This window comes from Hyla sarda, chromosome 8 (genome assembly GCF_029499605.1).
Source record: "Hyla sarda isolate aHylSar1 chromosome 8, aHylSar1.hap1, whole genome shotgun sequence".
Lineage (NCBI taxonomy): Eukaryota > Metazoa > Chordata > Amphibia > Anura > Hylidae > Hyla > Hyla sarda.
The window spans coordinates 38,210,811-38,238,673 of NC_079196.1; the positions used below are offsets into that span (position 1 = coordinate 38,210,811).

The 27,863-nt window shown below is 43.2% G+C and overlaps 1 protein-coding gene across 5 annotated transcripts in view; it reads right to left on the minus strand.

The window, feature by feature from the left end:
- Positions 1–27,863, minus strand: part of ACVR1C (activin A receptor type 1C) — a 152,672-nt gene that overhangs the window by 61,482 nt on the left and 63,327 nt on the right. For 4 of the 5 annotated variants that reach the window (XM_056534195.1, XM_056534198.1, XM_056534197.1 and 1 more), the window contains exon 2: positions 12,294–12,524. In XM_056534195.1, the coding sequence (XP_056390170.1) occupies positions 12,294–12,524 (231 nt within the window). Of the gene's footprint in view, positions 1–12,293; positions 12,525–27,863 lie in introns of those variants that run through there. The other variant, XM_056534199.1, reaches the window with a different exon arrangement.

Below are 27,863 nucleotides of genomic sequence, written 5' to 3' on the forward strand. Positions count from 1 at the left end.
CTGTTATATGGACTGTTCCTGTTCATTATTGCCTAAAATCTTCAGTAAAAGTTCCGACAAGTTTCTGCAAATCTCCAGTTGTGGACAATCAATTATTTCCTATCTCCCTATCGCTTTTGGCAAGGGTGGCGGTAGGACAAGCATACAGAGAATAGCCCACACCCTGGCGTCACGAATAGAAAGGGTTAAGCAAGCACCCTTAGTAACCGCATAGCTACACTCCCATATACCCTACTCCCCCAGGCTATCACAACATCACGAGCGCAGTGCTCTCTGCTGACATCTCTGTCCATTTTAGGAACTGTCCAAAGCAGCAAATGTTTTCTATGGGGATTTTCTCCTATTCTGGACAGTTCTTAAAATGGACAGAGGTGTCAGCAAAGAGCACGGTGGTCATGATGTCAGCAGAGAGCACTGTGTTCCAAAAAGAAAATAATTTCCTCTGTATTCAGCAGCTTATAAGTACTGGAAGGATTAAGAATTTTCAACAAATTGAAAAGAAAACTACAATTTCGCAAATTTTTTAAGGTTTCGTTTTCACGCTGTACAATTTACAGTAAAAATTACGTTTTCTTTATTCTGTGGGTCAATTTGATTATAATGATACATACTTTTCTGATAATGATTACATACTTTTCTATTATTGTACCGCTTTAAAAAAATCGTAAACTTTTTAACTAAATTAGTGCATTTAAAATCCCTCTATTTTGACTACCTATAACTTTTTAATTTTTTCGTATAAGCGGTGGTATGAGGGCTAATTTTTTGTGCTGTGATCTGTACTTTTTATTGATACCACATTTGCATATATGAAACTTTTAAACTTAAACTTTTAATAAATTTTTTTTCAATTTTTTTTTAATTACTTATATTATTTTTTATGTTTATGCCGTTCACTGTACGGGATCAATAATTTTTTTTGATAATTTGGACATTTACACACGCGGCAATGACAAATTTGTTTATAATTTTTTTTTTTTTTTTTACACTAGGGGCAAAATGGGAAAAAGGGATGATTTACATTTTTATTGGGGGAGTGGATTTTAAAATTTTATATATTTTTTTGGCTTTTTCTTTACACTTTAATAGTGCCCTTACGGGACTAATCATAGCAATCATTTGATTGCTAATACTGTTCATAGCACTGATCAGTATTATCTGCGATCTTCTGCTCTGGTCTGCTCAATCTCAGATCAGAGCAGAAGACCCCTGGAGATGGACGAAGGCAGGTGAGGGGACCTCCATCCACCATTATGGATGATCGGATCCCCGCGGTGCTCGCAGTCATGTACAGAATGTAAATGTACGTCCTGGTGCGTTAAAGGAAATCTTTCACCAGTGTCACCTGCACTATCTGTCGGTACCAATAGGTTAGTGCAAGTGACACTGGTGACAGATTTCCTTTAAGTACCAGGGCATTAGGACGTACATTTATGTCCTATGTCGTTAAGGAAATTTTCATCCTATGGGCTAAAGAAAAATAAGTAGATAACTGATACAGATAAAGCAAGTACTTACATATAAAATTAAGAAAGATCTGCTGGGAGCTGTAATCACTGTCTAAGTAAAATGGAGCCGCCCCCACCTGGTGTCCAAAGGAGCAGCTAATTCTGGCGCAGGTAAAGAGTACAGAACATGTAATACCTCCCTGTACTGTGGGGGGCGCTACCAGACACCAGTCAGTGCATGCATTTCAGTAATACAGGTAAAGAGTACAGAACATGTAATACCTCCCTGTACTGTAGGGGGCGCTACCAAACACCAGTCAGTGCATGCACTTCAGTAATACAGGTAAAGAGTAGTACAGCACATGTAATACCTCCCTGTACTGTAGGGGGCGCAACCAGACACCAGTCAGTGCATGCACTTCAGTAATACAGGGGTTGTAACAGTATTTACCAGTATTTGGTCAGTTCTTCCAGCCATTGACACATTTCACAGCATAGTTGGTTGCACTATACCATACAGAGGCAAAAAAAAGTACTGCACAGTATACAGATGTGTCCACCGCAAAATTATTTGGTGGTGTGCTACTCTTTTCACTATCTTCGTAGACATGCAAAGTAGGTACAGGAGCAGGGACTCCTTTCAAAGGCTGGACTTCCTGCTCCTGTAGGTACTGTGATACACTCGCTTTACCTGTGTAGTGCAACAAAAAAGCAGCTAAGCATATAACATCACCGTTTACCTTCAGGTAGGTGTACACATTTGCTTAGAAAGAGTATGCATCGCCGCTTGAATACACTTGTCTATGTATTGTACATACAGTGCGCCTGTTAGGTGCCATGAGAAATTAAGAGGGAATGAGGGCCCCGGATTGCCAGGGCAGGGCTTTGCTTGAGTTGGTGGCGGCTAGATCTGTACATCTTAGGCCCCTTCACATATGTTATCCGGTGCGTTTCCCTCCAGCACTGTAGCAAAAGGAACCGGAGGGAAACTGATTGTAGAACTGACCCCATTTATTTGAATAGGACAGTTCCCATTCCTCTGGTGTCTCAAGTTGGTTGCTGGATGGTAGAACATGCTGCATGGGTGCCGGACAGGGGGATGCATCTTGCTGCATTTACCTGTCCGGCATACATTATTAATGAAAGCCGGCAAGTTTTAGGCTGGGTTAACTGAGCCGGTTATATGTAAACTAAGCCATATCATCATGGGAGCCTACGGGTGGTGTATAGTACTCTATGCCTATACTTTCTCCCATACTATGAAAAAATAATTTCCCTCTCACACAAGGTCCTGAACGCAAACTTTACACAAGAAATGTATTCTTAGAATCAGAAGACAATATTGGAGTACATCAATCATAACTGTCTACTATCTTCGCTGCCTATGGCAACCAATCACAACTCAGCTTTCATTTCCTAAACTGTTATGGTAAATAAGGGCATTTCGGGCTAGTCATAAGGATTCCAAAAAAAAAAGTCACCAGTATGCAGTAAAAGGGATACTGGACCCCCTATAAAGTAGTCCCCGCATTAATATCAAACACAATCTCTATTGAGGAAATGCATAAATCATAAAATTTAACTTTTAATCATCTAGTTAAAATAGGCCTTGGACCGAATACACAAAATAAAATAATTGTGATAATCGAAATAGACGTGCTAATCAAACTAAGGTGAAGTATGAGCACAGTTGTGATATGGGTGCAGATATGTGTTGGTATAGTCAGTGAGTATGGGCCATCAAGGATGTTGTCCTATTTCTAAACTCACCCTATATCTCACCCTAGACCTCCCTTCTTGGCAAGTGTTGCATCACCCTTAGAAGGGCGGCCCCACACAGGAACCTGACCCTATAATTCCCTTTATATACCCCTAGATTCCCTACGCGTTTCTTCTGCTTGTGTCAGCAGAGTCATCAGGGGAAACAATTGGAGATATTATAGCTTGAGATATCCAAAAGAAGAATCAGAACATGAATAAATACATATGGAATTGAATCCACACAGGTATCAATTAGGTCCAATGATAAGTTGCGGATGCACTATTCCACATGGGTGCATCATACGCAAAATGAAGCAGTTTCTGTTATCACTGTTCCACGGATAATGATATTATAGCAAAAACCAAGGAACATAGTGATCTCTCCTAGTGTCAACCTATTTCTAAATATGCCCTTGGTGATGGGACATTGCAGTATATTTTTCACATGCACAAGAAAATTATGGTTAGGCACTAATTTTAATCATTCAAATACCCCCCAAGGTACTCACGATACCCAACATTTCAGGGTCCGAGTACCCGTGGTATAGGGGGACTTGAATATCCGACCAGGCTGATGTTACCTTATGCCTGGTCTGGAGATAGGACTCAGTGAGCACTGTGGTGCTCCCGGTGGAGAGATCACCGCTCTTGCCAGCTCAATGGTAGCGGGCAAATGAGGCTCAAAAAGTCCAAGGGACATTTACCAGCACAGCAAGAGTCCAAGTAAGTCCAGACCATCTCTTCTTTATCTAGTGACTGTCAGTCAAACAGGGTATGTGGACTTAACAGGGCTTTAGCCATGCTGCTAAACGCTCCCTGGGCACTTGAGCCTTGTTTTCATAGTAGCAAAAGGGTGAATTATACGCACAGATAATTTGTTTTCTGGGAAGTCTCCATGACAGCACCCTGAGATTGCCTCCGCCTGATTGGACAGGGAAAAACTGAGAGCTTAAAAGACCCTCCCCTTCCTCTCCCCTTCAGTGTATTTATAAAGAACACCAAGTAGAAAAGCAAAAAAAAGTGGTAACTAAAAACCAACAGCAAAATTATCACCAAATGGTGGGATGTATGGGTGCTGTTGTGAACACTTCCGAGAAAACAAGTTATCAGTGAGTATAATTCTTCTCTGGTCGTCTTCACAACAGCACCCTGAGAAATACCAAAGAATTATTAGAGAGGGACCACAGCACCTAGGACTTTGCGTCCAAATGCCATGTCTTGACCTGACATTACATCAAGTCTATAGTGTTTGGAAAAGGTATGTAATATTTTCCAGGTAGCAGCTTTGCAGATCTGTTCCACCGAGGTTGAAGCTTTTTCTGCCCAAAAGGAGGATACTGTACGCGTTGAATGAGCCCTAATCTCTGAGGGGGTCCTGACCGCTAGCTGTATAGGATTCTGAGATGGTTAAACAAATCCACCTAGCAATGGAGCACTTAGAGGCCTTCTTGCATCTATTAGGACCTGCAAATTGTTTGAACAGGTTCTTATCCTTTCTCCAAGTACTGGTGACGTCTATGTAGTTAAGGACAGCAATCCTAAACATCCAAAAAACTGAAAGCTCTATCTTGCTCATTGTTAGGATGGGCACAAAAAGACGGGATAACAATATCTTGGGACCTGTGGAGGGAAGAAGAAACTTATGGAATAAAGTTTGGGTCGAGTTGAAAAATAATCTTATCGTCTAACACTGTGAAATAAGGTTGTTGAATGGAAAGAGCCTGAGTTTCACCAACTCTATGGGCTGAAGTGATGGCTACTAGGAACATTGTCTTGATGGTAGGAAATTTCAAGGAAATAGAATCTAACAGTTCAAAGGGAGTTTTAGTCAGAGCTAAGAGGACCGTATTTAAATTCCAATTATCTTTTTATTCTGGGTCTTAATCTGTCTGTAGCTTTAATAAACCTGGATATCCAGATATCGTCTCCTAGTTTATAGTCTGATAGAGGGCACCTAGGGCTGAGACCTGTACTCTGAGAGTGTTAGGAGACAGGCCCAGATCAAACCCAACTTGGAGAAAATCAAAAATTTTAGTGATATCAGGAGATTCAAAAGAAAAAATATGACCCACACCAAGAGGCATATTTTTTCCACACCTCAGTGTACATTTTAGAGGTAGAAAGCTTACGACTAGCCAAAAGGGTATTGATCACTCTATCTGAGAATCCCTTCTTCTCTAGCAGGAACTTTTCAGAATCCATGCATAGATTGAGGTTCTGAACCTGTCTGTGCAGAACTGGTCCCCGAGAGAGCAGGTCGTGGTGAGCAGGGAACATAATTGGCTTGTCCAGGCTCATGGACTGCAGGAGAGCAAACCAACCTCTTTTGGGCCAGAATGGAGCAACTAAGATTAGGGTGCACTTCACTCAACGTAGCTTCTGTAAGACCCTGGGAATCACTGGAATGGGAAGGCATATGCTAGGCAGAAGTTCCACATGTGAGCTAAGGCGTCGCCGCTGGATAGTCTCTTGGACTGAGGGAAATTTTTTTTTCTGTTTTCCTGTTTTTTTCTGGTAGCAAATAAGTCGATCTGAGGGACACTCCATTTCTCTGTTATCATCCTGAAAGCCCAGTCTGCTAGACACCATTAACTGGAATCTAGGGTCTGCCTGCTGAGAAAGTCTGCCTGTAAGTTCCGGACTCCTCTGAGGTGTACAGCTGTGATACTGCCGTGGTATTGTCAGAGTGAAGAAGAATGTGTCTGCCTCTGCAAGATAGTTCTAGATGTTGGAGAGACATTCATATGGCTATAAGCTCCCTTAAGGCTGGGTTCACATCACGTTTTTCAACTACGGTTCCTGCATACGTTTTCTATCAAAAACTGTATGGGAAAAAACGGATGGAACAGTATGGGAAAAAGTAAACCGTATGCGTTTTTAAACAGTATACTGTTTTTAAAAGTGCATACAGTTCCGTCCGTTTTTATAAAAAATAAACCATACGTTTTTGAAAATTCGGTCCATTTTTAATGGGAGGGGTCTTGGGAGGGGACTTTAGGATGCAAATGCGCATGTGCAAAGAAAAAACGCATACGGTTTAGCCGTATGGAACCGTATACATGTGCGTTTCCCATTGATGTCCATGTTAAAAAAAAGGCATGCGGTTGCAATACGATTTTAAAACTGGAGTACTGTTAAAAACCATATTGCAAGCAAACCATACGCAACCGTATGCATCAGGGTGCATACGGTTTGCAATGCTTTGCTTTGCCTATGTATACTGTTTTCAATACCGTTCCATACGTTTTCACTAATGAAAACGTATGCTGGAACCGTAGTTGAAAAACGTGATGTGAACCAAGTCTTAGGCTGGGTTCACACTACGTTTTTCAACTACGGTTCCCGCATACGTTTTCTATCAAAAACCTTATGGGAAAAAAACGGATGGAACAGTATGGGAAAAAGTAAACCGTATGGGTTTTTAAACAGTATACTGTTTTTAAAAGTGCATACTGTTCCGTCCGTTTTTGTAGAAAAAAAACCCATACGTTTTTGAAAATTTTGTCCATTTTTAATGGGAGGGGTCTTGGGTGGGGACTTTAGGATTCAAATGCGCATGTGCAAAGTAAAAACGCGTACGTTTTTCCCGTATGGAACCGTATACATGTGCGTTTCCCATTGACGTCCATGTTAAAAAAAACGTATGCGGTTGCAGTACGGTTTTTAAACCGGAGTCAAAACCGTGGTTGACCACGATTTTGTCTCCGGTTTAAAAACCGTACTGCAACCGCATACGTTTTTTTTAACATGGACGTCAATGGGAAACGCACATGTATACGGTTCCATACGGGAAAAACGTACACGTTTTTACTTTGCACATGCGCATTTGAATCCTAAAGTCCCCATCCAAGTCCCCTCCCATTAAAAATGGACAAAATTTTCAAAAACATATGGGTTTTTTTTCTACAAAAACGGACGGAACAGTATGCACTTTTAAAAACAGTATACTGTTTAAAAACCCATACGGTTTACTTTTTCCCCATACTGTTCCATCCGTTTTTTTCCCCATACGGTTTTTGATAGAAAACGTATGCGGGAACCGTAGTTGAAAAACGTAGTGTGAACCCAGCCTTAGTTTGAGGATTTCTGAGCTAGTACAGGTCACCATCTGCCCCGAACTGCATGATCCACTGTGTGGGCCCCCCAACCCCACGTGCTGACATCTGTGGTAATGATCCTGCTGGAACCAATTAACCCCTTGATTCAGGTTTTTCTGGGAGCACCACCAAGCTAGAAGGTCTTTTACCTTTAGGGGAATAAGTACTCCAGAGAAAAATTGGGATTTGTCCCATACTGATAGGAGCCATTTTTGTAGTGGTCTTGAGTGAAATTGGGCCCACCTCACTGACGGGATGCAAGAAGTCAGGTGACCCAGCATGGACATTTCATATTGGATCGAGCAAAATCTCCTTACACAAAACTCTGTCACTAACTGTTGAATCTTCAACTTCTTTGCTGGTGGGAGGAAAGATTGTTGAAGGTTCGAGTTTAAGAGAGCTCCTGGACTGGGAGAGAGATCAGATTTTTCCATATTGAGTATCCAGCCCAGGCTCTGAAGAATCTGAATTGTCCTGTGAATGTGATCTTGTAACAGAGGAACAGAATCGGCCACTAGCAGAATATCGTCCAGATAGGGAATGATAAGAATAGACTCCTCCCTCTGAAGGGAAACCACCTCCGACATAAGTTTTGTAAAGATGCGGGGAGCAGAAGAGAGCCCAAAGGGCAGACAGACAAACTCCCCCCCCCCAGGAAACTGCATACCTCAGGAACTGCTGAGATTCCCTGTGAATTGGAAGATGGTAATAGGCGTCTTTTAAATCTAAAGTCGCCATTACTACATTTTCCTTTATTAGAGCTACTGCTGATTTCACTGTTTCCATCTTGAATTTTCTGTTCTTCACAAATTTGTTCAGGGGTTTCAGAATTAATATAGTTCTGAATTTTCCATTAGGCTTTTTACCAAGAGCAGCTGGGAGTAACGCCCCTGGGGAACCTGAACAACTGCGCCCAACTTCAATAAATCCTGAACACCGCAAAGAATCTTTGAAGAATGATTTTGGAGGAGGAGAGGAGGTCAATTCTACTAAGTAGCCCTTCTGAATGATGTTCACAACCCAGGGATTGGGAATAAAAGCTTCCCAATTGGGGGCAAAAAAAGGTTAACCGAGCCCCAAAAGGGATGGCGTCATTGTTTTTTGGTATCGGAGTCAGGCTGATTGGGATTAAGTATGAATCCGCTACCTCTGCCACCCTTGCTATAGGACCAGTGTCCTGTTTTTCCTTTCCCTTCTCTATAAGATTGACCTGGTTGGCATAGGAGACGAAAAGGAGTCTTCTTTTTAGGTTCTGCTTACTCCTGAGGAAACCCTTTTTTATTATCAGCTGCTTTAGCCAGGATGGAATCTTACTCAGAACCAAATACGAACTGATCGTGAAAGGGTAGCGAACATAATTTGTTTTTGGATGCTAGATCCCCTCACCAGGATTTAACCATAAGACACCTCTTGAGGAGTCAGATAACACACCTGTACATGCAGATAGTCTAACAGACTCGGCAGAAGCATCCGATAAAAATTTTGAGGCCATTTTGAGGAGGGGAAGAGATTCAAGAATTTGTTCACGAGGCGTATCACCTTGAAAATGCAGGTGTAGTTGATCTAGCCACACACCAAGGGTTTTAGCAACACAAGTAGAAGCAACACTAGGGCATAGAAGGGTCACAGCAGCTTCCCAAGTCTTTTTAAGAAGACTTTCAGCTTTTCTGTCCATAGGTTCCTTAAGCTGGGTAGTATCTTCAAAGGGTAAATAAGTGAGTTTAGCCACTTTAGCAATAGGAACGTCTACTTTAGGGATAGTGTCCCAATCTACAGAATCCTAATCATCAATAGGATAACGTATTTTAATCCCTTTAGGAATAAAAGACCCCTTCTCTGGTTTGGACCATTCATCTTTAATGATTTTATGAATGTTGCTGTGGACAGGAAAGGAAAGCAACTTTTTATCTCCCAAACCTCCAAAAAGTTCATCCTGAATTGTTCTTCTATACCAAAGGTGGATCTAATGTCTCGAATTAATTTCTCAGTATCCTCGTGACTAAACAGGAATTTTCTGAAGCCAAGGTCCTCCTCTACCTCAGGACATCCAACTACCTCCGCTTCTTCAATATCCTGAGCAGTACTTTCTCCTGAATCAGAAAAAGTAATCCCTTAGATTTTTTAGGGGCCTTAACTACAGCTGAAGTGGAAGCGACAGACTGAGATGATTTAACAGCAATAATCTCAGTGTGAATAAGCTCCTTAATCTCCCCTATAAGGTCAGGGGTTTCCTCCTTAACTAAATTAGCCAAGCATGTTTTTTACATATTGGCTTTTTTGAAGAAACAACCCAGTCCTTATTACACAATGAAAAAAATATTCTTAGCATGTTTAGGTTTAGGGACAATAACATCCTTTTGTACCTGAAATAAAAACAAGGGAGGAAAGGATCAGAAAAATAACCGTAGATAGGCTTGGGTAAAGACCACGTAGCCCTCAGTACTCCCGGATCCCGGATTCTGCAGCGTCTCACCCCCTGGGTCTTTCGCTATAGTAGACATCCTGGGCTCTGGAAGCTTCATGACGCACAGGACGCTAGACTAAGGATCCTTTAATATAGGACCCTGTCTGCGCTCCGGAAGTGATACCGTAATTTGAATTGCCCACCCCTAATTCCTATAGGACAGCCCGGAGCATGTGACGCCGTTCCCGCCGGAAGGGACTTCAGACGCCAACCTCGTGGCCATACCCCAGTGCACAGCTCAGCAGGGATCATTCCCCGGACCAAAATGAAGGCCCCATGCGAAGCTTATGACAGCAAGGGAGCGGAAGAGAAGCCAGTGCCCTGATCCGCTCCCTATCGCCCCCACTCTACATCAGCCCGTGTGGACACCGCAGCACTAGGTATCGTGTCCTACACCTCTCAGGTTGCCTGCCCGGATTGGAACAGGGAAAAACACTGAAGGGGAGAGGAAGGGGAGGGTCTTTTAATCTCTCAGTGTTTTTCCCTGTCCAATCAGGTGGAGGCAATCTCAGGGTGCTGTCGTGGAGACGACCAGAGAAAAAGGCTTATATCTCACCAATGTAAGGGAATATGGGGATAAACAATGTATGTCCTGAACCCTGATGACTAGCCCCATCCTAGCCATGTGCTTATTTATACCCATGTTCTTCCGCTTTAACTATTAATCCCTAAGCCAGTGTTTCCCCACCAGGGTGCCTCCAGCTGTTGCAAAACTACCAAAGCTAAAATTCCCAGCCTTCAGCTGTCCGGGCATGCTGGGAGTTTCAGTTTCCTGTCATAAGGTGTTGGGAGCCCATCTCATTTTGCTATGGGACCCGAGACATTCTACTTACGCCCCTAATTACCCCTAACATAAAACAGCGTTCCAAAAATGAAATATTGCTCAGGGTAATGAAGACCTAAAACATCCCCAGGCACAAAGGTGTTAAAGGAAAGGGAAGAACTGGCAAGTCTGTTATGTTATGGTAAGTATTTTTTTTACTTTAGACTATGTTCGCATTAGTCAGCATTGACCCAGATTTCAAGCAGACTCCTAGTCAAATCTATTGGCAATTTACCTCATGGATTTAATGTCAAAATCAAAAACTTTTTATATGTTGTACATCTTGACAAAGCATTAACCATTCTAATATACCGTATTTATTGGCGTATAACACGCACTTTTTAGGCTAAAATTTTTAGCCTAAAGTCTATGTGCGTGTTATACGCCGATACTGCCCCAGGAAAGGCAGGGGGAGAGAGGCCGTCGCTGCCCGCTTCTCTCCCCCTGCCTTCCCTGGGGTCTAGAGCCCTGCTGCCGGCCCTTCTCACCCCCTGGCTATCGGCGCCGCTGCCCGTTCTGTCCCCCTGACTATCGGTACCGGCGCCGATAGCCAGGGGGAGAGAAAGGGCAGCGGCACCCATTGCCGGCGCCGCTGCCCCGTTGCCTCCCCCCATCCCCGGTGGCATAATTACCTGGGTCGGGTCCGCGCTGCTGCAGGCCTCCGGCGTGCGTCCCCTTCGTCGTTGCTATGCGCTGCACGGCGCGGCGCATGACGTCAGTGCACCGCGCCGGTACCGATAGTCAGGGGGACCAAACGGGCAGCGGCGCCGATAGCCAGGGGGAGAGAAGGGCTGGCAGCACGGCTCTAGACCCCAGGAAAGGCAGGGGAAGAGAAGCGGGCAGCGACGGCCTCTCTCCCCCTGCCTTTCCTGGGGGTGTATCGGGGTATACACGCGCACACACGCACCCTCATTTTACCATGGATATTTGGGTAAAAAACTTTTTTTATCCAAATATCCTTGGTAAAATGAGGATGCGTGTTATAGGCCTGTGCGTGGTATACCCCGATAAATATGGTACTTAATTTAAAAAATGATCACCTTTTTATAGAAATCATCCGTCTGCAACATCATCTTTGTCCAAGCTGAAGCACAGGCAGGCAAATAGTTCAGTAAGTGAGGGAGGGACTATGACTACTCAATGCTCACTCCTGTCCTATCAGACTGAAGCATGAAAACAGAGAGGAGGGTGTTACAGAGCAGCCTGCAGTGATTGGATGACGAGACCCGACACAGCACAGGAGACTCAGGGAAGAAGTGAATGCATGGTGAGTGAAGGCGGGCTCAGTGCTTGCCTTGGACATGCAAATTCTTAATAAGAGGATATCAGAATGAGTGAACAGTAGGACAGAAGGATTTGTGAGCCAAATACAGAAGCTAAACACATAAAACACATGTAAAACATCTGCATGACCTATTAGCAATATTTTATTCAGAATTATGACAGATATGCTTTAAATTTACGCCAAATAAGTAACATTTTTTTATTTAGTCAGCACAGATTCCACATCGAAGGGAATGTGTCTTATCCACAGATCTACACAGAGTAAATAGGTCATCCACGGCACATCCGCTGCAGAAAACCAATGGCCAGCGTCAGATTTCTGTCATAGAAATACGCACTGGATTACTATCCAATGTGTGAATTTACCATAAAAGCTCCTATGATTGTTATAACATTACCGAAACCTCTTCACTCACCTGCAGGTAAGCGGAGTGTTACATTGTTGCAGAAGTCGGAGTGGCAGCACTCTGTCCTGGTGATGTTGTTGGAGCTGTGACAGTAAACCTGAGCCTTCAGCTCCAGAAGAGAAATACACGACTTGGTGACTTGTTCTTTGCCATCGGCAAACATCACCGATGTCCAGCACGCTCCTTCTGTTTGGCAGGTGTAGTTGGTGCTCTCACAGATCAGACATACGCACTTGAGACCTTCAAGTAGAAAACAGAAACACTCTATTAGACATGTTTGTGCTGCTCAATACATTTTGATTGCAGATATTAGAAATCATATTAGAAAAACACGTTGGGAAAGATCTACTACTGCAAATGCACCAGAAGGCTGGTGCAATTTATGCCATAAAACTGTCTTACATGACTTGCATCGCGCGTGTGTTATGTGTTTTAGATAAGGGGCTTGGCTTATCAGGAAAGGGGCATGACCTAGAGGCAATAAAAAAATGTGGCAAAATGTTGGCATGAGATTCTAGGGTAAAGTAAACCTAGCCTAGAAGAACCTAGCCATGCTCAATACGTTTCTGTACTGTTCCTGTAATTCGTGGTCTAAACCAATGGTCCCCAACAGGTGTGCCACAGCAGTCCAGTGGGGAAGATGGTCCATGGGGCATGCTAGAAATCCACATCACTTCTTCTGTAGGTAGAGAAGGGTCCTGCGTTCTCCTTGGTGGGGGGGGGGGGGGAGAGTCATTCCTATGAGGGGCAAGCTAACTACAGGTGGGCCCTATACACATGGGAAACATCTTTGCCTACAGGGGCAAAGTAAATACAGTGTGGCCCTATATCAGGGGGAAAGCTACCTACAGGGGGCATACTAACTACAGTGTGGCCCTATATCAGGGGAACATCTACCTACAGGGGCCATACTAATTACAGGGGGCTATATAAACTGGGAAAGCTACCTAAAAGGCGCAAAGTAACTACAGGGGGTGCTATATACCGGGGGAAAGTTACCTACAGGGGGAAAGCTAACTACAAGAGGGAAAGCTAACTACTGGGGATATATACACAAGGAAAGCTACTTACAGGGAACAAGCTAAAAACAGGGAGGCAACACACAGGAGGAAAGCTACCTACAGGGGACAAGGTAACTACAGGAGGGCTCTATGTACAGGGTTAAAGTTACCTACAGTGGCAAGATAACTAGGGGGGAGGAGCTATATACACTGGAAAAGCTACCCACAGGGGGAAAGATAACTATGGGCGGCCAATATACAAGGGGAAAGCTACCTACAAGGGGGCCCTATTTATAGGGGGAAGCTACCTATAGGAGGGTCCTACTTACAGAGGGTCCTATATACAGAGGGTCTTACATATATGGGGCAAACTAACTACAGGGGTGTCCCACATACAGGGGGAAAACTACATCTAGGGGGCCTACCGACCTACATACATAGTTTGTAAGGTCGAAAAAAGACAAGAGTCCATCAAGTTCAACCTAAAACCCTACTGTGTTGATCCAGAGGAAGGCAAAAAAAAACATGAGGCTGATGCTAATTGCCCCATGACAGAGGAATAAATCCCTGGATCAATATTCTATCCCCATAAATCTAGTATCCATAACCTGTGAAATTATTACTTTCTAGAAAAACATCCAGATCCCCCTTGAACTTGTTTACTAAGTCAAACATCACAACATCATACAGCAGAGAGTTCCATAGTCTCACTGCTCTTACAGTAAAGAATCTCTGACTGTGATGATGGTGAAACCTTCTTTCCCCTAGATGTAGAGGATGCCCCATTTTAATGGTTACCGGTCTAGGTATAAAAAGATAACTAGAAAGATCTCTGTACCGTCCATTCACATATTTGTACATTGTGATCAGTTCCCCCTAAGATGTATTTTCTCTAAGCCAAATAACCCCAAGCTTGATATAACCTGTCTTGGTCCTGTAATCCTCCCATACCATTAAAGGGGCTGTAAAGTTAGTGTAGTTCATAATATAGTGTCTGTAACTGTGTGTGACGGTTTTCTCACAATTCTTATGTTGTCTCAGATTTTTCCCAGGTTGCAATGCGGCCGAGACCTGACATCACTAGTCAGCTGATGACAGGGAGCCTGTCTGCTTCAATGGGTGGAGCGATCGCTTGGTGGGAGAGAGATCAATCTGCAACTAATGCAACAGCTGTAGGCACCCTGATTGAAAACCACAGGTCTTTTGAATGGATGCAGCTCATTTATGTTTCCATGGGTGGGGTGTCTGATGTGTGGGAGGGAGGAACATGGAATTATGGGATTTGTAAGCAAAAGAAGAAAACTCAACAGGAAATACCAGTTCACAAAAATCTAGCCACAATGTTATGGTAATCTCACAACATAGCCATTTATCCCCAAGACAAGTGCAGATCCTTCCTAAGAATGTCCATTACTGTCTGCCAGGTACATACTAAAATCACCTTATGGTGGAGAACCCCTTTAATTATCTTTGTTGTCCTCCTCTGCACCCTCTCCAGTTCTGCCATATCCTTTTTATATACAGGTGCCCAGAATTGGGGGGAAAACAGCATATGGATGGGTATCAGAAAACACTGTCCTAAAACAAAACTAAACAGTCTACTAATGTACCAACTCACCAAATTTATTAAGTAGCCTGATAAATCTGGCACATCAGAAGTTTGGCTGTTTACTCTGTCTCCAAGAATTAGACAGTATAAGTTAATTCACCCCCAATATGTTTGAGGATTTGGAGCTCTGCAGCAGAAAAAGCAGAAGCCAGCAGAAAAAAAGCCAAATCAGATGCAGATGCGCTGTGTGAATCGACCCTAATGATTTTACATATTTCTGTATGGCCTGTGGCCATTACTCTGGATCAGTACCTGTGGCCATTACTCTAGATCAGTGGTTTCCAACCAGTCTGCCTCTAGCTGTTGCAAAACGACAAATCCCAGCATTCCCAGACAGCCTTTGACTGTCGGCATGCTGGGAGTTGTCGTTTTGCAACAGCTGGAGGAACACTGATCTAGATTGTATGTCAAGGAGCAAAGTGGGAGCCCATAGCTGTTCCCTTTCTAGCATATCAGATCTGACAATGAAAAAACAAGTTTACGGGAACTCCGAATCTATGGAAGCTATACAACGGACAACAGTAAAAAATAAAAAAATGGACATTATTGTGCTCTCCAGGTTGTTGTTATAGTACTCGAAAAGTAATGTAAGTAAAAGTTACATGAGGACATCCGACTGATACTGTAGGGATGATAAGCTTACTGAACTATTCGCAGAACAATGTCAGCTCAGTTATTGTAAATGGGTAAATATCCGTTTCCATGAGACCACCAAAAGTTATACAATGTTTCCAATAGATTCATTGTATCAATTTCTTGTGATGTTCAACATCTCTGCTTGCCTTCATTCTATAGGAATCTTCAGTGTTTACGATTATCTGTCCTCGGCCCATCACAGTACTGCTACTAAAGTTCTGCACGTGTCCATCAAATGACCATACACAGATTCTTATGGTTCAGCGACTGCAAACATAGATCTTCAGTGGACACTGTCAGATTGTCCAGATCGTATGTTGTACATCTTGGCAAAACATTAACCTTTCTAACTTTAATATTTTATCTCCTTTTTATAGAAATCTATAGATTTTTTTTTATTTTTATAAAAAGACCACTAGGGGTCCCCATACCATCTAAAATACAATCCTGTCAAGCTGCAGCATCGTTTTTGTCCCAGCTGAAGCACAGGCAGGGACGAAGTCCAGGAAGTGAGGGCGGAACCAGCACTCCTCTGTGCTCACTCCTGTCCTGTCAGACTGAAGCATGAAAACAGAGCAGCCTGCAGTGATTGGATGAAGAGACCCAGCACAGCACAGCAGACCTAGGGAGAAAGTGAATGCATGGTGAGTGAATGCGGGCTCAGTGCTTGCCTTGGACACACCCCTTCCTGAGCAGTGGATGTCAGAATGAGTGAGCTGCAGAACAGAGGGATTTTTAAGACAAATACAGAAGCTAGACATGTTAAAAAACATGTAAAGAATCTGTGTGACCTAGTAATTAGCATATATATAAGCATTATTTTTTTTCTGTGATATGACAGGTACGCTTTCAAAAAGTGAGGAATTGATGGAGACAGTATCAGAATATTGTATCACTTATTGGGATTCCAATGTAGGCAACTTGTACTGGGACCCCCCATAGATTAGATTAGAGCTCAGAGTCACAAGAGCAGGAACCCCCTTTTTTTGGGGGAGACCTCTTAGCAATAAAATATTGTCCAAAGCAGGAGAAGCCATTTATAGAAAATTTCTCCTAAAGAATTGTCACCCAGTTGTCCCAAGCTCCAAAGCAGCAAAACTGCGTTAGTTATGCACAAATACACGAGAAGGATATACAGAACCTATAACTAGGCGGATCTGCCATTCAGGACTCCTAGGAAAACAGTAAAGCTGTGTGAAAACCTCCACAACTGGAAACCATGATTGATGGAAAAATGTATAACAGAATAAATATTGAGGTTTTGTCTGACAGCCGGGAAGCAGAAGTGAAGCAGCTTGTTGGATTTATCCTCTTACCACACCCAGTATGGAAAACCCAAAGATGCAGGAGGCCCTCCATCATCTCTACCGCAAACAACAGGTTCCCTGTAGAGGCGTGTCACTTTAAAAGCTGTTAAAATCTGTCCTTTAGGCAAAAGCGTCCAATGCCGAACTCTTGTCAGGATGTGTCTGGAGACATTTACAGTCTGTATCGCCATTTATCTCACTGGAATCCAAGGATCAAGGTTGTTTATAGGCATAATTGGAGGTGCCTATAATTCTGAGCACAGATTTAACAAGCCCAAAGAGAGAGTCCCTGTGTCATGCTCTGCCTCATTGGGCCCCGCACTGGGTATATCACAGTGTAACCAGTGTTTAAAGTGTTCCTGTCATCAACAAAAACTTTTGATATAATGTAGATAATACCATTATATGTATATTTGTAATATCCATTGGTTAAAAAATGTGTATATTTTTGTCCCTATAGCTATTGTTTGTGTGTCTCTATGAGGAGTCCAAATGCAGGAAGTGTGGGTGAACAAGCAGTGCTCTGTACACTGAGGACAAGTAGGGTCTGTGCACTTAGGACAAGCAGGGCTCTGTACACTGAGGACAAGTAGGACTCTGTACACTAAGGAAAAGAATGACTGTACACTGAGGACAAGCAGGGCTCTGTACACTGAGAACAAGCAGGGCTCTGTACACTGAGGACAAGCAGGGCTCTGTACACTGAGGACAAGCAGGGCTCTTTACACTGAGGACAAGCAGGACTCTGTACACTGAGGACAAGCAGGGCCCTGTACACTGAGGACAAGCAGGGCCCTGTACACTGAGGACAAGCAGGGCTCTGTACACTGAGGACAAGCAGGGCTCTGTACACTGAGGACAAGCAGGGCTCTGTACACTGAGGACAAGCAGGACTCTGTACACTGAGGACAAGCAGGACTCTGTACACTAAGGACAAGAAGGACTCTGTACACTAAGGACAAGAAGGACTCTGTACACTGAGGACAAGCAGGGCTCTGTACACTGAGGACAAGCAGGGCTCTGTACACTGGGGACAAGCAGGGCTCTGTACACTGAGGACAAGCAGGGCTCTGTACACTGAGGACAAGCAGGGCTCTGTACACTGAGGACAAGAAGGGCTCTGCAGACAGAGGACAAGCAGGGCTCTGTACACTGAGGACAGGCAGGGCTCTGTACACTGAGGACAAGCAGGGCTCTGTACACTAAGGACAAGCAGGGCTCTGTACACTGAGGACAAGCAGGGCTCTGTACACTGAGGCTCTATGACACACCCTGGCTCACACAGCAGGATGATTAACAAGCCAGGAGCCTGCACTGAGCCCTGCTTCTCCTGCCCTCACTTCCTGTATTAGGACTCCTCATAGACACACACAGGCAATAGATGCAGGGACAGCATTTTTTCACCCAAAAATATACACATTTTCTAATCAATGTATATTACAAATATACATATAATGGTATTATCTACATTATATCAAAAGTTTTTGTTGGCGACAGGTACACTTTAAATGACCCCAAAACTGCCTACACCTGTTACAGCAAAAATGGTGAGATACTAAAAATCTGTGCCGAATAAGTAACAATCGGTATTTGCAAACTTTCTTATTATTATACATGTTATAATGTACTGTATGACTTAAATTATTAGCAGGTTGCAAAATGCTCTTTGTGAAAAGTGAAATCAAGTGATCCTAGGACAGTGTTTTCCAACCAGCATGCCTCCACCCGTTTCAGAACTACAACTTCCAGCATGCCACCGTAAACATACAGATTTGTAAATTACTTTTGTTTAAAAAAAAATTGTTTTTGTTTTTTTAAATCAAAGGCCCCCAGTATAAGATGCTGTATTCTCCAGAGGAAATTATGTAGTTCTTTCCAGTCTGACCATAGTGCTCTCTACTGACACCTCTGTCCATTTTGGGAACTTTCCAAAGCAGAAGAGTTTTATTACAGGGATCTGCTCCTGCTCTGGACAGTTCTTGACGCAGACAGAGGTGTCAGCAGAGAGCACTGTGGTCAGACTGGAAAGAACTACACAATTTCCTCTGGAGCATACAGCAGCTAATAAGTACTGGAAGGATAAAGATTTTTAAACAGACGTAATTTACAAATCTGTTTAACCTTCTGGCACCAGTTGATTTGAAAAGCAATTTTTTCCCCTCCGGAGAACCCCTTTATGACTTTATAGTGCTACAACCGTAATGCCACAATGTGCTAACTACTTTTGAGAAGTTCAAATTTTATTCTTAAAATTTCATGTGTTGTCCCGGAGTAACTTTCACGTTGACCTTATCACCCTGGTCCTGCCCGCAGCAACTGAACTGTAGACGAGAGTGCAGGTAATGAAATGTCATTACCACATGGACTTGGTTAATGGGTAACTTTCCCCTGGGTCTTTTCAATGATTATAACCTCCTGTCTGTTTCAATAAAAACCTATTAGGAATCCTTGGTGCACAAATTAACGGTAACAAAATAACCACTAAATACTGCGCATGCCGAACGATAATGCGTTTCATGAGTAAGTAAATGAGGCGGCACCAATGCCACTCTCACCCTTATCAAACCTCCTATGAATGACAGCTCCAGACTGGTTATTTTTAGACCTTCTAGGAATAACCAGACTAAACAACCGTCTGGATAAATATTCTACGTCTGGTCGAGCGCGGTCGCGTCTGGCGTCACTTTGTAAAGGGGAATTCTAGCTCATAATTCTAATTGTTCTCCTGGAGAGCTTTTGTTAATTACAAGCCTGTATTCTAGGGTTTTTAACTAATGTGCCTCCAGCTGTTGCAAAACTAAAACTCCCATCATGCCCAGACAGCCGGAGGCTGTCCGGGCATGATGGGAGTTGTAGTTTTGCAACAGCTGATGGCACACTGGTTGGAAAACACAGCTTTATTCCATCGATTCAATGTTGGCAGAAGATTTGTAGGCCATTCTTGTTCCCCATTAAGGTGCCTCCATGAGTAGCAATGCTTCTGTCTCTCTGTAAAACTATGAGTAGTGTACTTGTTTGTATTGTATTACTATGTGTACCGGCTGGTGAGGTCCTCCAGGTTCCTACTACTGACGGAAGCCCACAATTATGGCCATTGTATGTAGTACCTACGCAATGTGTGCTACATATACTGCGTACCACCTCCTTAGTGCCGCCTTGGTACCAGATGGCAGAGGGAAGAAGACAGCAGCGCAGGACAAGAGTCTGCACGCGCGCAGCGCACACGCGATGCTGGGGGAGCTCAGCTGGGACTCAGGAGTCTGGGTGGGACATATAAGGCTGGGTTCACATATCAGTTGGAACATGGCATAGGATGGAATATGAAACAATAATTATTTTTTTCTTTCACTAATTTCATATGAACCCAGGTAGAGCACCAATAAAAAAAAAATAAAAAAAAACTTGCAGGTGGTAATGAAGTTCTTGCGGACGGGAGTGGGTGGTCACGCGCTATGTCTGCGCCACGTGGCGCAAACCCGAGCACTCCCGCACCGCACACCTGGACTCTATCAGTTAGGCTGGGTTCACATATGTCAGATGAACTCAGCCTAAATCTAGACAACTGATGACAAGTTGTCATCAGTTGTATGGCACCCAGCATCCATTGCTTTTGCACAATGGACATGGGAATGCAGCAAGCTGCGTTCCCCTGTCCGGTGCCCTCAGGCTTGTCCAAAAATCCGTTGTCAAAATTGAGATACTGGATGACTGTGAACTGTGCCAATCAAATGGATGGGATCAGTTCTAGCATCAGTTTCCCTCAGGTGCACACCAGAGGGAAACTGTGCCAGACAACTGATATATGTGAACCCAGCCTTATATGTCCCACCCAGACTCCTGAGTCCCAGCTGAGCTCCCCCAGCGTCGCGTGTGCACTGCACGCGTGCGGACTCTTGTCCTGCGCTGCTGTCTCCTTCCCTCTGCCATCTGGTACCAAGGCGGCACTAAGGAGGTGGTACGCAGCATATGTAGCATACATTGCGTAGGTACTACATACAATGGCCTTAATTGTGGGCTTCCATCAGTAGTAGGAACCTGGAGGACCTCACCAGCCGGTACACACAGTAGTACAATACAAACAAGTACACTACTCATAGTTTTACACAGCCGCCTTAGTGCCCACCAGACAAAACCATATATTGACTGGACAGTGCACACTCCGCGTCCACATGTGCACTGCATGACATTTCCATAGTACCTGAGGGTGTAGATTTTCCATGCAGCAGCAGGAGCTGTCTCACACAGCTTTTTCCAGGCACCGGAATGGCAAATCTGCTTACAGCAATGTGTGACAGTCAGACCCTGTAATAATTACAGAGTCAAGAGTCCTTACAGGATCTGACTGTCAAACACAGCTCTCTCAGGCTCCTAAATGGCACATCTGCTAAGTACAGCAACCACATGGCCACCATTGAAGGAATTATTATATGATTTCTGAATTGTGCATAAAGTGATACAGCCTTAAGCAGATATGCCATTCAGGAGCACAGAAAAGCAAGGTCAGACATTCTTGACCTAGCTTTTCTATGCTCCTCAGTGGCATATTTGCTTATGGCTGTATCACTTTATGCCCAGGTACAATTCAGAAATGATATAATAGTTACTGGTGGCCAAGTTGGTTGCAGTACTAAGCAGATATGCCCTAATATTTGCGTAAATGTAAGCAAGAGTGGGAGGGATTGGACACACACATTGCGGGAGCGGGCGGTAAAGGTCAGAAATTCATCAGGAGTGGCATAAAGAAAACACCAACTATTGGGTGCCATGTTACGGATGCTTACTATACAAAAGAAATCGGGTCCTAACAGGAATTTAAGTTACATACTGTGGGGATCAAAAGTTTGGGCACCCCAGGTAAAAATTTGTATTAATGTGCATAAAGAAGCCAAGGAAAGATGGAAAAATCTCGAAAAGGCATCAAATTACAGATTAGACATTCTTATAATATGTCAACAAAAGATAGATTTTATTTCCTGCATTTACACTTTCAAAATAACAGAAAACAAAAAATGGCGTCTGCAAAAGTTTGGGCACCCTGCAGAATTTATAGCATGCACTGCCCCCTTTGCAAAGCTGAGACCTGCCAGTGTCATGGATTGTTCTCAATCATCATCTGGGAAGACCAGGTGATGTCAATCTCAAAGGTTTTAAATGCCCAGACTCATCTGACCTTGCCCCAACAATCAGCACCATGGGTTCTTCTAAGCAGTTGTCTAGAAATCTGAAACTGAAAATAGTTGACGCTCACAAGGCTGGAGAAGGCTATAAGAAGATAGCAAAACGTTTTCAGATGTCAATATCCTCTGTTCGGAATGTAATTAAGAAATGGCAGTCATCAGGAACAGTGGAAGTTAAAGCAAGATCTGGAAGACCAAGAAAAATATCAGACAGAACAGCTCGCAGGATTGCAAGAAAAACAATTCAAAACCCACGTTTTACTGCACAATCCCTCCAGAAAGATCTGGCAGACACTGGAGTTGTGGTACACTATTCCACTATAAAGAGATACTTGTACAAAAATGGTCTTCATGGAAGAGTCATCAGAAGAAAACCTCTTCTACGTCTTCACCACAAAAATCAGCATTTGAACTTTGCAAATGAACATATAGACAAGCCTGATGCATTTTGGAAACAAGTTCTGTGGACCGATGAGGTTAAAATTTAACTTTTTGGCCGGAATGAGCAAAGGTACATTTGAAGAAGAAGGGGAACAGAATTTAATTAAAAGAACCTCTGTCCAACTGGTAAGCATGGAGGTGGATCAATCATGCTTTGGGGTTGTATTGCAGCCAGTGGCACAGGGAACATCTCATGAGTAGAAGGAAAATGGATTCAATAAAATGTCAGCAAATTTTGGATGCTAACTTGATGCCATCTGTGAAAAAGCTGAAGTTAAAGAGAGGATGGCTTCTACAAATGGATAATGATCCTAAACACACCTCGAAATCCACAGGGGATTACATCAAGAGGCGTAAACTGAAGGTTTTGCCATGGCCTTCACAATCTCCTGACCTCAACATAATTGAAAATCTATGGATAGACCTTAAAAGAGCAGTGCGTGCCAGACAGCCCAGGAATCTCAAAGAACTGGAAGACTTTTGTAAGGAAGAATGCGAAAGATACCTCAAACAAGAATTGAAAGACTCTTGGCTGGCTACAAAAAGTGTTTACAAGCTGTGATACTTGCCAAAGGGGGCAGTACAAGATATTAACTCTGCAGGGTGCCCAAACTTTTGCAGATGCCATTTTTTTGTTTTCTGTTATTTTGAAAGTGTAAATGATGGAAATAAAATCTAACTTTTGTTGACATATAAAAATGTCTAATCTGTAATTTGATGCCTTTTGGAGATTATTCCATCTTTCCTTGGCTTCTTTATGCACATTAAATACAAATTTTTACCTGGGGTGCCCAAACTTTTGATCCCCACTGTACCTATTTGTCCATCATGCTCTTTGTGGGCTTATAAAAATTATGGTAGTTCTCCAGTGTGCACCAACATGCTCATGCAAGGACATGGCTAGGGGACTTCACCGATATACTGATGCTTGAGTGCTAAAGTATCGTGATTCTGAAGATCCACCGAGGAACAACAAGGTACATGCATGTGTGTAAGCATAGGGATACACATGTAGGTTTTAATTCAGTGTAGTAGTGCACGCTAGCTGGGAGTAATAGTTCCTTGTCAGGAATGTTTAGTAATGTCACGTAGCAGGGTGGGCTTGCTAACCAGATGATCCCCTGTAAGGCCACATGCTCTTGTGTGAACCTAGTTATAGCTGTGTGATGAAGTGCAGGAATAAAAAATCCTGACACTAGTGTATAGTGCAAACAATGTTCTGTGTAAATCCAGGCAAAATACAGGTTACAGGTTTAAAGCAGATAAATGAAGGGTTGGTCATTGGCGCTTCCAAAAGTTCCTTGGGTGGAAAGTCTCTGGTTTGCTGTTTACTGTTTAGTGGTGTAACAGGTAAAATGCAGTTGCCGACAGAATACAGGAACAGTCCATTAGAAGCTCTTTACTGCTAGGAGCCTACAAAGGTTGGCTTACTGTGGTACTTACAGTTTTGCGGCACAATACCCTATGCGCAGGGCATATACTGGAGAAACCTTCTTGGAGCAGAAACTTAAAACATAAGGCTGGGTTCACACTACAGAATTTCCGGACAGACAAAATCCAGCCAGAGATCCTAAGTGCGTGCATCGCTGGGTGAATCAGTCAGTGTTAGGACCCCACAGACATTGCCATCCCCGTAGACAGCAATGTCTGCTGCATGAATTTGGCCTAAAGACTGGAAGGTTAAATTTCAGCTTCGGAATGGCGCAGAAATTCCGTAGTGTGTAGTGTGCAGCAGAATACCATTGCCAATTACGACCAAAATTTCTTAGCGGAATTCTGGTCCAAAATTTCATAATGTGAACCTAGCCTTACCCAGTCTGGACTGGACACAATTTTTGGGTGAAATCCTCCAACCTCCATACAATATGGCAACCACTGCTCACGTCACCCAGATCTGACTCATGTTATTTGTTACATGCAACTGGAACTGCTGCGATTTGCTTGTAGCAGGCTTTGGCTTAAAGACAAATCGGAAATAGGCTTGAACTGAACAGTCTGACTAGTGTATGTACCTTTCTGTGACTGACTAGTCTGCCTAGTAGGGTCTGAGGTAGGAAAGATGTCTTTCTCAAGCAAGAGCCAGACTCAGAATTAACAATTTTTTGGGTCCAGCCCTATGGAGAGATAGAGAATAGGGATTATTCCCTAAGCTTTTCTGGAAGTTTCTGTGTAGAAGCTGACTACGGAGTGTGTCATGTGTCCAATGATTTACTCATCTTACACAGAATATGCAAAAATGTAACTGTAAGTGCATGCTACAATGGCAGTGTAATACACAATTATTTAGGTCAATACCCCACTCACAGATTTAGGCATTTAGAGGGGTACTCCAGAAGGGGAAAAAATCTAATCAACTGGTGGCATAAAGTTATACATATTTGTAAATTACTTCTATTTCAACATCTTAACCCTTCCAGTACTTATCAGCTGCTGTATGCTCCAGAGGAAGTTGTGTAGTTCTGCTGCCTGATTTGCTTTGGTGATTTGCTCCTGACACAGTTCCTGACACAGACAGAGGTGGCAGCAGAGAGCACTGTGTCTGACTGTAAAGAACTACACAACTTCCTCTGGAGCATACAGGAAATATGAAATTACAGTGCCGTACTTTCATATTTCTATGAGTCGGCCAGCTCTGCTCCCCAGCCACCGGCCCGCGTCTCACACCTGCCCACTAGCTGGTTCAACTACATCTCCCAGCATGTCCTCCCTGTAAGGGCATACTGGGAGTTGTAGTCTTGCCACAGCTAGCCAGTGCCACTGGCTGGAAATTATGGGGATATAGTTTAGCAACAGCTGGAGGCTCCCTATTTGGGAAACCCTGCTTTATGGGTGTTTTTCTATTCATTTCCGATCCGTGTATGCAGAGGACTACTTCAGATTCAGTGGACTACGACAATGACCAGCTTTTTTTTGTTTACTGTTGATAAAATGGTTAACGAGGGGTTGTGGGGGAGTGTTTTTTGGAATAAAAGTTTTTAAAACTTGTTGTGTTTTTTTTTAATTTACTTTTACAAGGTTAGTAGTGGAAGCTATAGACAGAGTCCATTACTAAGCCTGGGCTTAGTGTTAGCCCCAATTACAGCTGGCGCTAACCCCCGATTATTACCCCAGTACCCACCGCCACATGGTTGCCGGGAAGAGCTGGAACCAACAGGCCTGGAGCATTGAAATGGTGCTCCTGGGCCTAGGCAGTAATAGGCTGGCATTATTAAGGCTGGGGAGGGCCAGTAACAATGGTCCTCGCCCATCCTGGTATCGTCAGGCTGTTGCTGCTTGGTTGGTGTCTGGCTGAGAATGAAAATACGGGGAATCCTATGTGTTTTATTTTTCACAAATAATTAAATAATAATAAAAAAATGTGGGGTTCTCCCTATTTTTATTCTCAGTCAAGTACAAGCCAAACAGCAACAGCCTGACGTTACCAGGGTGGGCGAGGACTATGGTTACTGGCCCTCCCCAGCCTTAATATTGCCAGCCTGGTACCGCCTAAGCCCAGGAGTGCCATTTTTGGTACTGGCTCTTCCCGGCACCCCTGTGGCGGTGGGTATAGGGGTAATAATTTTGGGTCAGCGCTAACTGTTTTTGGGGCCAATACTAGGCATGTCTTAGTAATGGACTCCATCTATAAGACTGCTTCTACTACTAAGCCTGTAAAGTAAATTAAAAAAAACTTTTATAAAAAAAATAAAAAACTCCCCCCACAAGCCCTCGTTAACCATTTTATTATCAAAAGTAGTCCTCTGCATACACAGATCTGAACTGAGAAGAAAAAAACAAATAAAAAATGGGTTAGTACATTTAGGGGAAAAAAAGTGGTGAAAATTTGTAATAAACGCATAAATATTTTTGCTTGTGTGTGCTAAAAAAACAGTATCCCAAAGTGATTTATTGTTTTTTTGCTTATGTAAGCCAAATTTATCAACCCCCTGACATAAGCAAAACCAAAGCAAAAAAAAAAAAAAGATGATTACAGAACTCGCTTACCAAAGCAACAATGATAAATGTCCCTCATCATTTTTTTTGTCATTTTTCACATATAAAAGGCTTTAACAAATCTGAACAAAGGTCCATGCCCTCCCCATTACTGCAACATCATTGCCAATTTCCATTAGATAGTTCCAATTATCAAGGCCAAAATGGGCAGAGCCCACCAGGCCTGGGTCATTTTAGGACACTTCTTGGCAACATTTTGGTTTATCTGCTCAAAACAAACAGGTTTCTCAGTCACCTGTAGGGGATGGACTAATACATGCAGATAGTTTTTTCAAAGTGATTGCTTAAAAGAATTTCATTTTTGGTTTCACACAGAGTGTTTGTAGGGAAAATGTAGCATGTTGCACCTTTTTTAGCTCTTGTTTTTTTAAATAAATCATGCAGATTTCTTTACTAGTTTTTTTTAGTCAGTTTGGGTTTATTTTGTCCTTTGTGTTTTTTCAAGACACCTCTTCATCTAGGTATGAGGGGTTATTTTGCAGACGTTTTTCCTAGGATCCTTTTTTGCCTGAGTACCCCTTGACAGCCCATTCCCAAAAAATTGTACCCTCATAATAAAGACATTTTGTAATGATTATAGTATAATTCATATGCTTTACTTTCCTCTATAACAGGCCCCCTGTTCCTCTCCCTATCTCCCCAGTCCCCCGATTTACAGGTGACGTCTTCTCTAAGCGGAGTTGTTTACTTTTCTTTTCTTCACTATCTGGCCTAGACCGCCATTAAGATTTCTCCCATACAAGACTTCTCCACAGAACCAACCAAGCAAACATTTTAGGCTCCTTTCTGCAGTACAATACCCACCCATTTACAAACTCCCCATGTTTATTGTCACACACAGTAATTGTACCCACTTGGCGTCGCCCATAAAGTTGTTAGGCCCCTCTGTGCCCCCAAATATAGCTGTAGGCCCCCAAACTGCCCCATATATAGTTGTAGGCCCCCATACTGCCCCACTTTGGTGCTCCTCTGGTCTGGGGACCTATTGCTATGGCTCATAGCAGTAGATCCCCGGTCTGCAGGGGCAGTGGAGCAACAAAGCTGATGGTAGTTTCTGTCCACAGCAGCCCAGTGCCCGCGCTTCCCCTTTGTTGTCCTGCTGCTCTGCTCCTTGGTGCAGTGACATCAGTCCTCCATTTCTTTCAAAGTGGTCCAGACCAGTAACCAGTGGCTGTGGCTGCCATTACTGATTTTGTTTTTAAGTACCCCCTGGAGAACTGCCAAGTACCCCTGGGGGTACTGGTACCCCAGGTTGAGAACCACTGCTCTATAGGACATAATAAATGAAAAAAGATAAATAGAGAGATAAATAAAAAGATACATTTGTAGATAAATAAATAAATAGATACATTTGTAGATAAATAAAGAGCTAAATAAACAAATACCTGAAATAAATAAATAAACAAATAATTACA